Consider the following 14279-nt stretch of genomic DNA (forward strand, 5'->3'; position numbering starts at 1 on the left):
TAATGTTTTGTTCTTCATTCTATTTCATTCACAAAAAAAACAATCCTATAATTCCTTCTCCTTAAATTTCCATATCGATTTCTCATTATCGAACTCGTTCCGGTCCTTACAAATACCAAGTTACTGAGTCCTTTATCAACTACTTTCATTTTAACATGTTGGTAATATAATTACCCTTTTTTCCATTAATTTACGATCTTCTTCCTATTTTCTCAAATTTTGTAGTAAGTGAAAATGGATGAAGATCTAATAAAGTATCGAGTCTCGAGACCCCGTCGACCATTTTTATGTTTAACACGATCAATTACGATTTTTACAACACTTATATTTATAACAATGTTCATATCTTTAAGAATTGATGATTCTACATGTACAAATTTCATGCAACTTTGGACCTCCCCTAGAGATTTTATTCCTCTTATTAAGCTCCAAAACACCACAATAAATATATTACCATTATCTCTTCAAACAAATCCGACCCACGAGAGTTCAAATATCGAAAATTTAACAGAAAATTCGTCATTACCTCCCCAAACTTGTCTTGAAAAAAATGTGACAATAACCCATGAAACCGCGAAGAAATGGGAAATAATAGAATGGGTTTCAGTCGAGCTCGAGCCAAACTACAGCTCAAATCTCCTAGCAAGATGGTTAGCACCAGGAGGCGAACCGTGTAAAGATTCTCAAACAAATGAAATTGAATTCCTAAATATAGACGACAAAAAAATAATTAGTTTATCTACGGGAATTGTTCATGAAATATATTTTCGAGCATTGGATGGACAAGGAAACCCGCATTGTCAAGGAGGCGATTATTTTGAGATAGACATAGCCGGGGAATCATGGAAATCAAGACCGCCTTTAAGGGATTACGATAATGGTACGTACTCATTTACGCTTCAAGTCGAACCACATTACACCGGGAATTATACTTTGAGAATCATTCTCTTATTTAATCATTTCAAAGGCTTATCGTTCTCTCCAACAAGGTTCGCGATTGACAAGCAATTACGAAATCTACAAATTATATTCACTTGGACCGAGTCCAAGCTACCCGAGTTAGAAAAATGTCGAAAATCTGATTTTATGAGAGGGATATGGGCAGGTCGATGGACTAGGCATGGTCGAAATGATACATGTGAAATCGATGAAGATGGAAGGTACCGGTGTTTGGATTCAAATTACCCGTGTTCAAACCCGTGGTGTCACGGGTCGTTAGGGGTATTAGAGAGTAACGGTTGGGTTTATTCAGCACATTGTTCATTTAAATTGTTTTTAGGGTTTGATGCATGGAATTGCTTGAACAAAAGATGGATTTTTTTATGGGGTGATTCGAATCATATCGATACAATACGTAACGTTATGTTTTTCATCCTAGACGTGGCTATACCGCCTATTTCAAGACGATTTGACCTAAACATCACCAACCCGAGAGATGAATCCCAATGGGTCCGAATTACTAATGTTTTCAACGGTCATTGGGACGATAAAAGTAATTACCTAGGATTAAACTCGTTATCAAATGAAGGGTACCGAAATCAACTAAAAGATTATTTCAGTGGAACCGTGGTACCCGATATTGTATTATTTAATTCGGGGTTACACGATGGGGTACATTGGCCTAATATAAGACGGTTTATAAGGGGAGCTGAATACGCCGCGAATTTTTGGAAGGAGGTAATAGAGGGAGTTAAAAAAAGAGGACAAAATGTACCAAATTTTATATTTAGATCAACAATTACTGCAGGTGGATATGCAAGAACATTAGCATTTAATCCTAATAAAATTGAGGCATTTAATGGAGTTTTATTAGAGAAAATGAGAGCTACGGGTATAGTAACGGGAATTATAGATAGTTTCGATATGACATGGGCATGGCATTATGATAATAGGTGTAATGATGGTGTGCATTATGGGAGATTTCCTGCAAAACTTAAGTGGAGAGATGGGGAAATTGGACATCAATATTTTGTTGATTTGATGCTTGGACATGTTTTATTGAATGCTATTTGTGATAGCTAAGGATCACAAGAAGGAATATGAGCTGGCTCTGGCTTCGGCTTCGGCTTCTCCTGGTGGTACTGAGTCTCGGAACCAGGTTCTGACATGTACATATATGTCGATCAAGAAATGATAAAAGTTTTTGTGATAGGATACAAAAAAAACACATTATACTTACAATTTTGCTTTTATATGAATGTTGAGATTCATTGTAAAGATCAATAGGGATATATTTGACTCTAAACTAGGGGGAGAGGAGAATTTTGGGAATAAAATTGCCATCATTTTTGTAATTGCTCAAATATAATTAAATGTCATCAAGTAATTCACATCTTCCTTAATTTAAATTCACATGGTTTGTTTATTTATCGACTCCTTTTACTTAAATCTTCGTATATAATGAAAATCCTATTGGATATCCTAAACGGTTTCAGATGACAATTCATGTCCACCGATTTTCAAATCATTTTGAAATTAAAGCTCTAATGTTGTTGGTGGTAGTGTGTTTGGTTGAAGTATGCAATTCTCCTGTTATGCTTGTAAATATCATTAAACCCATTGCAAATATAGTTCGCTAAATAACAAATGTAACACCCCGATCCAAATCTAGGGTCGGGATGTTACAAGTGGTATAAGAGGAATCATGCGATTGTGTGGTGAGCTTGTGGTCAGGAGTACCCGGGTTACTCACCTAACCAGGGGAGGATTCTGAGCTTGGTTAATTGGATGCGGTCAGATGTTGTCAGGCACAACGAGGACGTTTTCAAGTGGGGGTGTGTAATACTCCACTGAACCGAAGGCGTTATTCCGGCGGAGTAACACTTTTTGTAATACTCTACTGAACTGAATATGTTATTTGGGTGGGGTAACCTCTTCATGAGTTTAATTGATAGGCTTAAAATCTGACTAGTACTTAAAGGGTTTAAAAGTACTACTCATATCAACAAAGTGCATTTTTTTTTTCTGGTTGCAAAAGAACTCAACAGTTAAGCGTGCTTGGCTGGGAGTAACCCTAGTAGGCTAGTATGAGTGACCTCATGGGAAGGTTCCCGAGATACGCATAAGTGAGAAAAAATGCTAGCTAGCTACCTTAAGTGACCGCTCCTGACCCTAAGTTTGGGCCGGGATTTTACAACAAATACTTCGTATAATATAACTCTTTAAATAACAGATAGTATCATAATCGCTTGTCTTTTTTTCAACAATATTTGATTTAAAGTTTCCCCAAAATTGAAATATTTGGTAAAATCACAAAGGCTAAAAAATTTCTAAGTATTAATTGAACCTTGCTACTTTTTCAAGCCTCGCAACCAAAATATATTACTCCGTATAAGACTAATGCAAATACTTAGAGATTGCTAATTTAACCAAACTTCTATAATATAGAGTACAAATTTCAAAGCTATTTCGAGATATTCATGTTATACTTCTTTGAGGTGAGTTGAAAGCCATCGACTTTCACTCTTTTTTCTCATCTGAAAAGACTATTATTGAGGTCTTTTCACACATGTGTGTGAGGGGCATTATCCCACATCAGTAAAATAATAGTGAAGAAGTTAGCTTATAAGTTAGTGTGCTACTCCTCCTATCACCAATTGCTTTCAGGATGGAACCTCAGTTACTTATGGGCCGGTCTCATGCACCTAATTCTATAAGTCTGCTGCGGAGGACTCAACAAGTAGTATCAGAGCCGATGATCCGGCTTGGGACCACAAGGCCAAGAGTAGCCTAGTCGGCCTGACATGGGGTTGTGTCGGGTGCGGAGTAGTGCCAAGTGAGGGGGAGTTTCAGCACGCACATGTGAAGGGGTATTCCCATATGTGTGTGAGGGCATTGTCCCACATCGGTAAAATAATAGTGAAGAGGTTAGCTTATAAGTAACTTGCGGTCTCATGCACCTAATTCTATAAGCCCGATGCGTTATACAACTGGTTGTATATATAACTAGGTTTGGTATCCGGCTACGCCCAGGCTACCTTTATTTACCATTTAAATTTTATTTCTATGAAATATGTTATGCTAAATTTGGTTAACAAATACATTTACAATTTATATTTTGAAATTATGATGAGAGGTAAAATTAATCAACAAATTATATGACACGTTTACCCGCTATTTTTGCGGTTTTCCGCTTGTTTTGTCAAACTCATATATATATAAATAAATTAATAATTTCTTAAAATCAAATTGTTAGTTATTTTTTCATAATCTCTCCGTTGTTCCTACTGTTACTTTCATTACATGTTTTGTGATTACTATAATCTGCCGCCATAATTTTTTTTTTCCACTACTCTCGCATATATTATTGTTAATTTCACTACTCATATTGCTGCTAGTATGACTTTCACTACTCCGGTTGACATTATTATTGCTTTTGGTAATCACATGGGTGGTTACTATCATTATCTAGTTGTATTAGAGTTATATGTTAAATAAATCCGAAATATTAAATTAGAATATTATTTAAGAGTAATCATTATTTATTTATTTTTGGTGGAAATGTAAGTAATATTAATCATTCCCAAAGGGAAAAACACCTACAACCTAACAATTTATCAACCTTTCACAAACAGGAATAAAACGACTAGGCTAGGACATTACATTAAACCTCTCACTCTACACCATTCTCAATCACTCAATGACATCTGACTATAGTGATATTTAATTATAGCCATCCTCCCGTCCTCTCTAACTGCTTGTATGATTGCTTTAGGATGTAGAACACTCTGTTCCACACGACAAATGTTTCTAGCATGCCAAATATGGTATTGTAATGCAACCACCAGTGAGCACAACAGCTTCCTCAGGAAACCAGAAGAGTAATCATTATTACTTACTAATTAAATTACAAATCTAATGAATTATGGAATATTATATTTTTTGGAAATATAGATTGATTTATTTAACTTTTAATAATTTCCAAAATATAAAATACTTTTATTATATTATATTCGTGTATGTTAAATAATTAACATCTTTATACTAATTAATACCATAAGTGAGACATGTTATTTTAAGTAAATTTATACTTCAACCAAAACTATATAATATTTACATTGAAGTTCCTTGGTCGGGTCCATCACACAGTGCTATGATTAAAAACTATATAGTATATTAATTTGTATATATTTATTTATTTAATTACATTAAAGTTCCTTAGTTTTTGGACTTAATATATAGTATTGATTTATTCAATGTAGCTAACAAAATTATCGAGCTAATTTAAAAAGTTACTCAATAACATGTAAAATAGTTCAACAATCCTATCACCAATTATGAGACGGTTGTACAATATTACTAGCAAATGATTGTAGGATACTATTTGTGAAGAAAAATAGAATACAAATTTTATAATCCGTACTAATGCAAGATCATCGACAAGTCTACATAATAAATTATAAACACAAATTCTATGAAAAGGCCTAATTGATAAGATGGTCTTTTTTAATTGAAACGTACGTAAGAATGGGTATCATCGACAATCGAATTGTGAAACACACGGCTAAGTAAACTCAATACGGCAAACATTTATAGGACAATTTCCTTTTCAATTGTCTACATGCTATCAGCTTCCTGCAACACAACTGCATTCACCTAAATATTATACTTTTGTCTGCACTTCTTTATCCCCATTCTCTTTGTAAACATTCATACTATTTCATTCTTGATTCTTGATTTATTACAGAAAAATATAAATAGGATTCTTGTATAACAATGGAGTGTTCATGGATTAATTCAATCAGAATTACCCTTCTTCTTGTTCTTATTGCTGCAATTACAGTTGCTTGTTTCACCCTCCCTATTGAAAAGGTTCAATCTTGCAATCTGGGTTTTCTCCCCTTTTGTTTATTTCATCGATTTGTGGATTTTTTTATGTGGGTTTTTAGTTTTGTGTGCTTTTGTTATGTTTTGATCATATGGGTTCATATTTATTGCCTCTTTATTGTACGATGATTTGATGTTGATTCATTGATGTTTTGAGTTTATGTTCATTTTGGATGATTTGATTGATCCTTTAGCTTATTGGCTTTGAATTTTGGTTATTTGGACTTTGTAATTGTTGTAAACATAGGAAATTGTGTTTTGTATTGCTGGATTGCCTGCAATTGCTACCCTTGGTGACCTAAGAAGATTGGAATTTGATATTAAACCTATAAACCTGAAAAAGAGTTAAGTTTTACCCTGGTGGAGTTAGGGGGGTTGGATGTACGCAGCCTAACCCTTGTGTTAGATACACAAATAGGTTGTTTATGAATCATCCAAGATGAAAATTGAGTCAAGAACTGCATCGAACCACAGGTACTTCAGAATAGAAAGTGAAGCGTAGTCACATTAGTGAGCTATGTTGATTTATTCCATCATAATCCAGAACCAAAGAGTAATGAGTCTTTGGCTCCATTGGAAATGGAAACAGAGTTAAGTTTGCCAATCTTAATAAAAAAAGTTGTCTTTATTGTATGGCAACGTTGCAGACGATGGGTTACTGTCAGCATAACAGCTGTTTGAGACTGTTATTGCATTATTATTTTGGGCAGTCAATGAAATTTAAGTAGCAAGTCGGATATAAGGATGTACTCGTGTAGGATTAAGGATTGTATGAAACTTCTATATCTTGGTTGTTTTTATTTTTTTTGGTGTAGAGGGAACCCACCGGCCCCAAATCAATTTAAGATTAAGGCTTTGTTGTTGGTGTGGAGATGGGATGGAGCCATGAGGGTGTTTTGATGTCGACGTGAGCGTGACTTTACCAACTAAGATAGCCAACATTTACCAATATCTTATAGTTTAGGCCAAGAGAAATACTAAACTGAAGATGTACGTTAGCCCCTGAGTGTTGCATGAGAGTTGAATTAAAACACAGTCTTCTTTCATAATGCTAGATATATAACTAACGTTGGCGTGGTTGGGTTAGAACTTAGAGTTTGGATCACATTTCATAATTCTCTAGGCTAGGGCTCTTTAAGTGAGTCCAATTGAATCTTAACTAGCTAATGTCTTCACATCGTATGCTGTTTTCCCCCCTAGACTCTAGAGGGACAAAACGGTTGCTGAAGCTTTCAGTCACAGTCCTTGCATCATTTTTCAACTTCACCGCATTACTTTATTGTGCTACTACTAGTCTTGAATTATTGTTTAGAATGCTAACTGCAGTTGAATAATAAATAATTGATAATCATCTACTTGTTTGTAGATGTTAAAGTACTTCCTACTCTGGGTGGAACAAGATCTTGGAGCTTGGGGGCCGCTTGTTCTGTAAGTTGTCTGAATTGTAGTTTCCTCTCCTGACCTCACCTCTTTCAAGTTCTTTTAGATTTTCATTTTATCCATGCTTCTAGCCCGAACGCCTTTTACCTGCCGTCATTTTTGATATGCTAACTACTCTTTACTCGAGTCAAATGTACTTCTTTCCATAAAATATAACCCTAGTCATTGTCATATTTGGTACTTTTTTTATCCTTTCTGTGGAACGATTTGATATGCTTTCTATCCTCCATTTAGTTAAGATTTTAGGAAAACTGTAGATGCTTCGTATAAAAATTGTCTAAGGTGGAACCCGATACTTACACTTTAAGAAGCCTGTACTTAACTTTTAACAGTTAATATTGTTTGCTAAACTATCTTTATAAACAAACCTTTCTTAACTTTTATCTCGTTATTATTTTTGATGTTGGTACTTTACGGTTCATCTTACTAATGATTTATGCTGGATTAACATCAGGGCTATTGCGTACATCCCTTTGACTATTCTGGCAGTTCCAGCTTCAGTACTTACGGTAAGTAAAGACATATTGAGATTGCTCTGTAACAATGTCCTTTTAGAGGGACCTTTGCACTTAACTTGTTATTCAACTTCAAACATACCATGTGTAAAATGAAAGTATGTTATTTGGCCTCTGTGAAGTGTAAACTGGTGATTGTTTGCTATCTTATACAGTTTAAGATAACTTCATATCATTTAGTGTGTTATGGAATACTTTTTTCATGTTCAGGAGTGAATTGAGGTATATTGAAGTCTTAAATCTTATCGTGTTTCCAAATGGGGTCACATAACCATTTGGTCCACCGTGGCATTGTCACCAATTATGATACAACTGGTGGTGCACTTTATGAAATTGTTGTATCTAAAAAAATAATCATTTTCTTGACGATATTGTTTCCGCACTTCAAGAGTTCGAACTTTAGTTTTTGAAATTGTTGTATAGTTGGGAGTCAAATTCTCCACTTGGGTCAATGCTTGTCTTTTCTACCTTTTAGGCTTTTATAGAAAAGATTACTCATGAATCATGATAGCGTGAGTGCATAATTACTTTGCCCCGTTTTAATATATGCAGGACACGTCCATGGTGTTTTTTTTGTATATGGGCGGCATCCCGTTGGTGTATTTCAATGAATACTATATCTTATCGAAACAAAACTGGTTGTGAATTGTGATGCCAATGCACTAACTTACAATAGCGCTGAATTATGTTTCTTATCATTATTATATGGAAAAATCATTATTACTTTGTCACCCGAAATCACTTTGAGACAAAAGGCTTCGTTTTGTAAAAGTTATCCTTATTTTTTGACTTCATCGGTTAATTTACTGGCAGCTTGGTGGTGGCTATCTTTATGGATTGCTGATGGGCTTTTTTGCTGACTCTTTGGGGGCAACATTCGGTGCAACAGCAGCTTTTCTTTTAGGCAGAACCGTGAGTCTCTTGCCCGATCGCTGCATCCATATTAATAATTTATTTTGACTTTTGAGCCATTAAAACAAATATTATTCGTTTTTTTTGTTCAAAAACGTGAATAGATTCTCTCTATGTTCATCCACGAAGCTAATAAACGGACGTGCTCCTTCACTAACCTGCTTTTCTGTCAAAGTTTCCTATGTTATTAATTCAGTAAAATAAACAAGATATTATGTTCAAGACTCGAATACTAGTATGGACATTTTATCTTCCTGGTGCATTTTTGCTTGGAAGGTGTGTGGGGAGTAATGGAGTAGTCGATATTTTTGTGTAGTATGTTTGTTGGTTGCTGCTGCTGAAGAATAATTGGTTTTGTGTGAAATCGGCCATACCATTGTACTTTGAGATGGACATGCTATTTTAAGATAGTATTCCTTGGATACTTTCTGGTACATCCGAGTATCCGACCCCCCTTACCCCGCAATGTATTCCTTAGATATTTTAGTTAAGATTTTGATTTGAACTACCCTAAGATGTACTTATTTTTAAGCGTTTTATCATCTGTTTGATACCCTGACAAATTGACCCAGTATGTTGCTGCATCTTGATTCTTGTGTACAGATCGGAAGGTCATACGTTCTCTCCAAAATTAAGGATTACCCGAAATTCAGGGCTGTTGCGATTGCCATTGAAAGATCTGGATTTAAGGTAAGAATGTGCGGCAATTATGCTTATTATTAGCCAAGTAGCTTTTCACCTTTATTTCTTTTTTGCACCTAAATTGTACATATAAACTGGGTTAGAATTCTTTCGAACAAAGTTAACTAGAGATCTGGTTTAAATTTTAAAATTGAGTTAGAATTCTATTGAGCCTCACTTGGAAACACAATGAGTTTAATTTGTTCAATTTGTAGATAAAATGTCATATCTAGTACTCCGTATTATATCCTACTTTCATTCCATTTTCATTTTCCCTATTCAACTTTTATGGTCAACCAATGTCAAGTTTGACCGTTGATTTCTGTGAATATATGTAATGATTCAAGGTAATATTTGTCACTTCTGATTTATCAAAGCTTTTAATTTCATATAATCACTTTTTAAAGTTCTATCTATTATATACTATGTTTAAAGTTTCCAAGGCAACGACTTTCAGTGTCAAATGAGTTCAACAAAGGGTTTGCAGTGATGTAATGGCGGCCTAGTGGCAGTGACTATAAACCGCAAGTTTGAATCCCCTTCCCTTATATTTACTGGCCTTGTCCCTCATTTCACACTAAAGGAAAAGGGTTAGCGAAATGATATATTTCAAGTTTAATAGTTGTTAGAACCGCGTTTCTGCTTATTGCTAATCCGCTTTTGCCGCTCTAGTTGCAAATGTTGGCACACTCTAGCCTAAAGGAAAACCCTCATTTCTATTTTGTATTTACAAGAGGGAGAATCATGCAGCTTATGTCTTATAACTAACTTTGTTCAAACTTTTAGAGTTTTTTCTCCCCAGAAGTGCTAAATCTGTTTGTCTTCTGACAGATAGTCTTGCTGCTCCGGCTCGTTCCTCTACTCCCGTTCAATATGTTAAATTACCTCTTATCTGTAACTCCCGTACCACTTTGGGAATACGTCCTTGCGACGTGGTTAGGGATGCTGGTACTTCCTATGCTCTATATCTACCTGTCTTATTTGCTTTTACTCTTAAGTTCGATTTACAATTCAGTTCGTATCAGTGGCGTAGATTTTTGATGGAAGTAGCGTACTTTTCAAGCTTTACTTCAGTAAACTCTAAGCTACAAAGTTATTTATACTGGAAATTGATTACGGTTGGCTTCTACAATCAAAGAGCGAGGTTGTACAAGGAAAAGTATTGATCGGGAATGTGCGATCTGTACTGGACGGTGTCTGGCATCCCCCTTAAACTAAAAGAATAAGAGATTCTCAAATTTTCCCGCCTAAATGAGTTGCTCTATATTGGGCTTTGGGCTTCATTATATCTTATCTTTAATTAGGCCAACTGATTAATTTCATACAATAAAATAATACTATGACATTTAAAAAGGGGATAATATTTTTTCAACTTGCATTCCCCCTTATTTTTTACTACTAAGAGAATACAAATTTTCAATAGTTTTCCCTCCAAAAAGAAGTTGACTACATAAGGAAACAAAACTTTATTTTTATTAAATTATTATCTTTTAGTTAAGATATAATCTTTAAATCATTATAAAATTTTATAATTAAATTATAATCTTTTAATTAAAAAAAAAAACTGGTATAAATCTAAAATTCGTATATGAAAATTTTGATATCATTAGTTTCGCATAATTTTTTTTACCAAGTACAAGTATTTAGTTCGTATAAAAAAATTATGACCTTATATTATTAATTTCTTGACAAAAAAAACTTTATAATTATTTGAGATAATTTATAAATTGAAATCATTAGTTTTGTGATGAAAAATTTCATTAAAATTATTAGAAATCGAGAGGGGAGGAATTCATAAAGCGATTATCGTATTATTGATAGTAGTTCGTTCGTACCCATTACAATAAGAGATCCGACATTTATTATATAGCATTCAAAATAACCTAAATTTCGATCTAGAACATTCTAATGTAGGCAATTAAAGATATTCATCATATCATTATAATATTATTACGATTACGGTATAATACCGTAATATTCTCCACCAAAGATATACATTTCATGAATTTACTTAATTCTCTTTATTAATTTTCCATTTCAATTTTTTATACTCATATTAAAATATGAAAAATTAATAATACGTCAATTTTAAATCTTAAATAATACATATAAAGTAAATAAAATATCTATGAATACCGCGCATATATGCGCGGGATCCATACTAGTATAATTTCTATGCATTATGAATTATCAGAATGTCTATTTGGCAATACACCTATAGCTAAATAAGAAAAACGGAGAATGAGGTTCTCCTGCTGTTTGTTGACGTGACTCGCACAGATTGACCCAGTCACATTGCCGCTTCTTTTCTTATGGCAATATGCCTATAGCTAAATCAAAACACTGAGAAAACAATTGGTCTCCCTTGTGACGGGTTACCATTTGTGACGGATATTTTGTGAGATAAAATGGTAACAAAATGGGTTAGTGGAGAAAGGGGACCACATGAATAGTGTTGCGGAGAGAGAAAAAGTGGGTACATTGTGAGGTAAAATGGTATCCGTCTTCAGCTTGTGACGGATATGTCATGTCTTCAATGAGAATTTGTGCTGAGAAAAATGCTGTTATCCCGCTGTTTTTTGACGTGACTCTCTGCAGATTGATCCCAGTCACACGGCCGTTCCTTTTCTTAGAGCGTTTACATACCATGAATTTTAACTCCCCCCATCCCATTTGATTTCTATAATGATATTAACTTTGACGCCTATATTTTCTCACAATATACACCGGTAACAATTTTGCTAAATGAATTTTTGTAATTATAAACGGGAAAGGCTGCATATATTCGACCCCCTATTCTGCCTTATGCTTTCCATATGTACTGGTAATTTTGGATGGATTGGTCTCCCTTGTGACGGGTTACCATTTGTGACGAATATTTTGTGAGATAAAATGGTAACAAAATGGGTTTAGTGGAGAAAGGGGACCACATGAATAGTGTTGCAGAGAGAGAAAAAGTGGATACATTGTGAGGTAAAATGGTATCCGTCCTCAGCTTGTGACGGATATGTCATGTCTTCAATGAGAATTTGTGATTTTGGATAGTGAATGACACACCCTCTGTTGGTTATATGACAGCCTATAACGCTTGTATTGGTATATGTTGGAACAACGCTCAAAGATTTGTCGGATGTCACTCATGGATGGCAAGAGTTATCCCCATCCCGTTGGGTAAGCTTTTTATTTCTTGGGTTATTTGGTTTGCTTTACAATTGATATGAATATCTATTGAAATGACTCGGACTTCTGCTACTTCTAATGCCACGTCGTAGACCCTTATAGGTTCTTAGATGTATGTATGTAAACTTGTGCTCTCCTGAATGCAGGTATTTCTCATATTAAGCATTTTGGTCTCAGGTATGATCTTATAAACGAGTTATACTGGATCTGAGTTTTTTACTCGTAAAATGCTTAATAAGCTTTCGTGTCTGATTGCAGTGGTTCTGATGGTCTGTGTAACTAGAGTTGCAAAGACTGCTTTAGAGAAGGCACTAGCAGAAAACGATGATGTAGATGACATGTGCGACTTACAACCAACTTCTGAAAATCATCTCAACGAACTCCAGCAACCTCTAATTATTAAGATGGATTCTTCCCGGGAAAGCCTCGAGAGCTGACATTGTAAGATACTCCTGTAAATTCTCCGTGTATTTTGCACTCTATAGTTTGTATAGGGTGACGGCTCTAACTAATTTTAGTTAGAAGGCTAATTGATGGTATTGTCAGATTAACGAGTTTGCTCATTATAGGATCGTGACATTTACGTTCTATCGTGGTGTTGCGTTGAGTCGGGTTCAGTTTGCGTCTCTACTGCTCCAATTATCATAGGTCTATTTTAGGTTTGGGGCGATAATTTCTTGAGCCATGGTCCGCTCAAGTAATTTTTATATTGGGCCAATTTTATTCAGACTAATGTAAATTAAAATCATGCCCAGTATCAACTACGGAGTATCAACTATCAAGTACTCCTAGGTTTTGTCATTTGATTCTCAATTTTTCATTCTAGGCAAATTTTCATTTAAGACTGGTATATTCGTCTTAAACTTGAGAAATTTTAAAGTAGAAAAAATATACTCCCTCCATTCAACTCCACACTACACATATACCATTTACATCCATTCAACTCCACACTACACCTTTCCTAAAAAGGAAATGAAAAAGACAATTTTATCCTAATTCCAACAACTTATTTACATCAAATGCCATTGTTGCCCACTCTATTCCACCATAAAACCCCACATTTATATTTTTTTAACATTTTTAACCCCACCATTCTTTTCCCTATGTACTTTTAAACGTTTTTTTAATCCGTTCCTTAATACCCGTGCAAAAAGCATAAGTGTAGTGTGGAGTTGAATGGAGGGAGTAGTTGTTTTACACAAGTAACGTTAAAAAAAACGTCACTTCACATAGCTAATTTCTAGAAGACAACACCGAATAGAGAGTAAATCCTAAAACCGAATTCACGGAGACAACAATTATTCAATCACAAATTCTTGTTTAAGATAGATATTTTCTTGAAACAAGTGAAAAAAATAAATGAAAAAGAAGCAAAATGCCTAAACACTATAAAAAAACTAGTCTCATCTACTCAACAACGTATTACTTGAAATGTTTAAATCTTAAAATAGCAGTTACCATCTAGGTAACACCAACACGGACACGTCACACGTGACACATCCTATAAAATTTAGGACACTGGACACGTTATTTAAATTTAATAAAATATACTCCATCCTATTCATTTATTTTGTCTCTCTTTCCTTATCGAAACTAGTCGGATTTTTGTCCCTCTTTCTTTTTTTGGTAACTTTTGTGTGGTCCAAATTTAATTACATGTGGGGTAGAGTGGAATAGAGTGTTTTGTGTGGTCCAAAACCATTTTCTTAATTTTGTGCAAAATAA

General features: G+C 34.5%; 2 protein-coding genes across 2 annotated transcripts; both read left to right on the forward strand.

Moving 5' to 3' along the window:
* LOC141622495 (uncharacterized) lies at positions 1–2337 on the forward strand. Its single transcript, XM_074438537.1, has one exon. The coding sequence runs from the start codon at positions 235–237 to the stop codon at positions 2020–2022; it is 1788 nt and encodes a 595-aa protein (XP_074294638.1). The 5' UTR covers positions 1–234; the 3' UTR covers positions 2023–2337.
* A 3138-nt stretch (positions 2338–5475) lies between these two features.
* On the forward strand, positions 5476–13355 carry LOC141619047 (uncharacterized). Its single transcript, XM_074436080.1, has 9 exons — positions 5476–5811; positions 7193–7254; positions 7721–7775; positions 8595–8693; positions 9297–9383; positions 10206–10322; positions 12453–12545; positions 12701–12731; positions 12813–13355. The coding sequence occupies exons 1-9, from the start codon at positions 5716–5718 to the stop codon at positions 12989–12991; spliced, it is 819 nt and encodes a 272-aa protein (XP_074292181.1). The 5' UTR covers positions 5476–5715; the 3' UTR covers positions 12992–13355.
* Positions 13356–14279: the final 924 nt, after the last annotated feature.

This window comes from Silene latifolia, chromosome X (genome assembly GCF_048544455.1).
Source record: "Silene latifolia isolate original U9 population chromosome X, ASM4854445v1, whole genome shotgun sequence".
Classification (NCBI taxonomy): domain Eukaryota; kingdom Viridiplantae; phylum Streptophyta; class Magnoliopsida; order Caryophyllales; family Caryophyllaceae; genus Silene; species Silene latifolia.

Bases quoted from the DNA above. Each gene is read 5' to 3' on its own strand.
- LOC141622495 (XM_074438537.1), top strand. From the start codon at position 235: ATGGATGAAGATCTAATAAAGTATCGAGTCTCGAGACCCCGTCGACCA.
- LOC141619047 (XM_074436080.1), top strand. From the start codon at position 5,716: ATGGAGTGTTCATGGATTAATTCAATCAGAATTACCCTTCTTCTTGTT. The intron at 7,255-7,720 runs GTAAGTTGTCTG...GATTAACATCAG, and splicing joins GCTTGGGGGCCGCTTGTTCT to GGCTATTGCGTACATCCCTT. The intron at 9,384-10,205 runs GTAAGAATGTGC...GTCTTCTGACAG, and splicing joins TTGAAAGATCTGGATTTAAG to ATAGTCTTGCTGCTCCGGCT.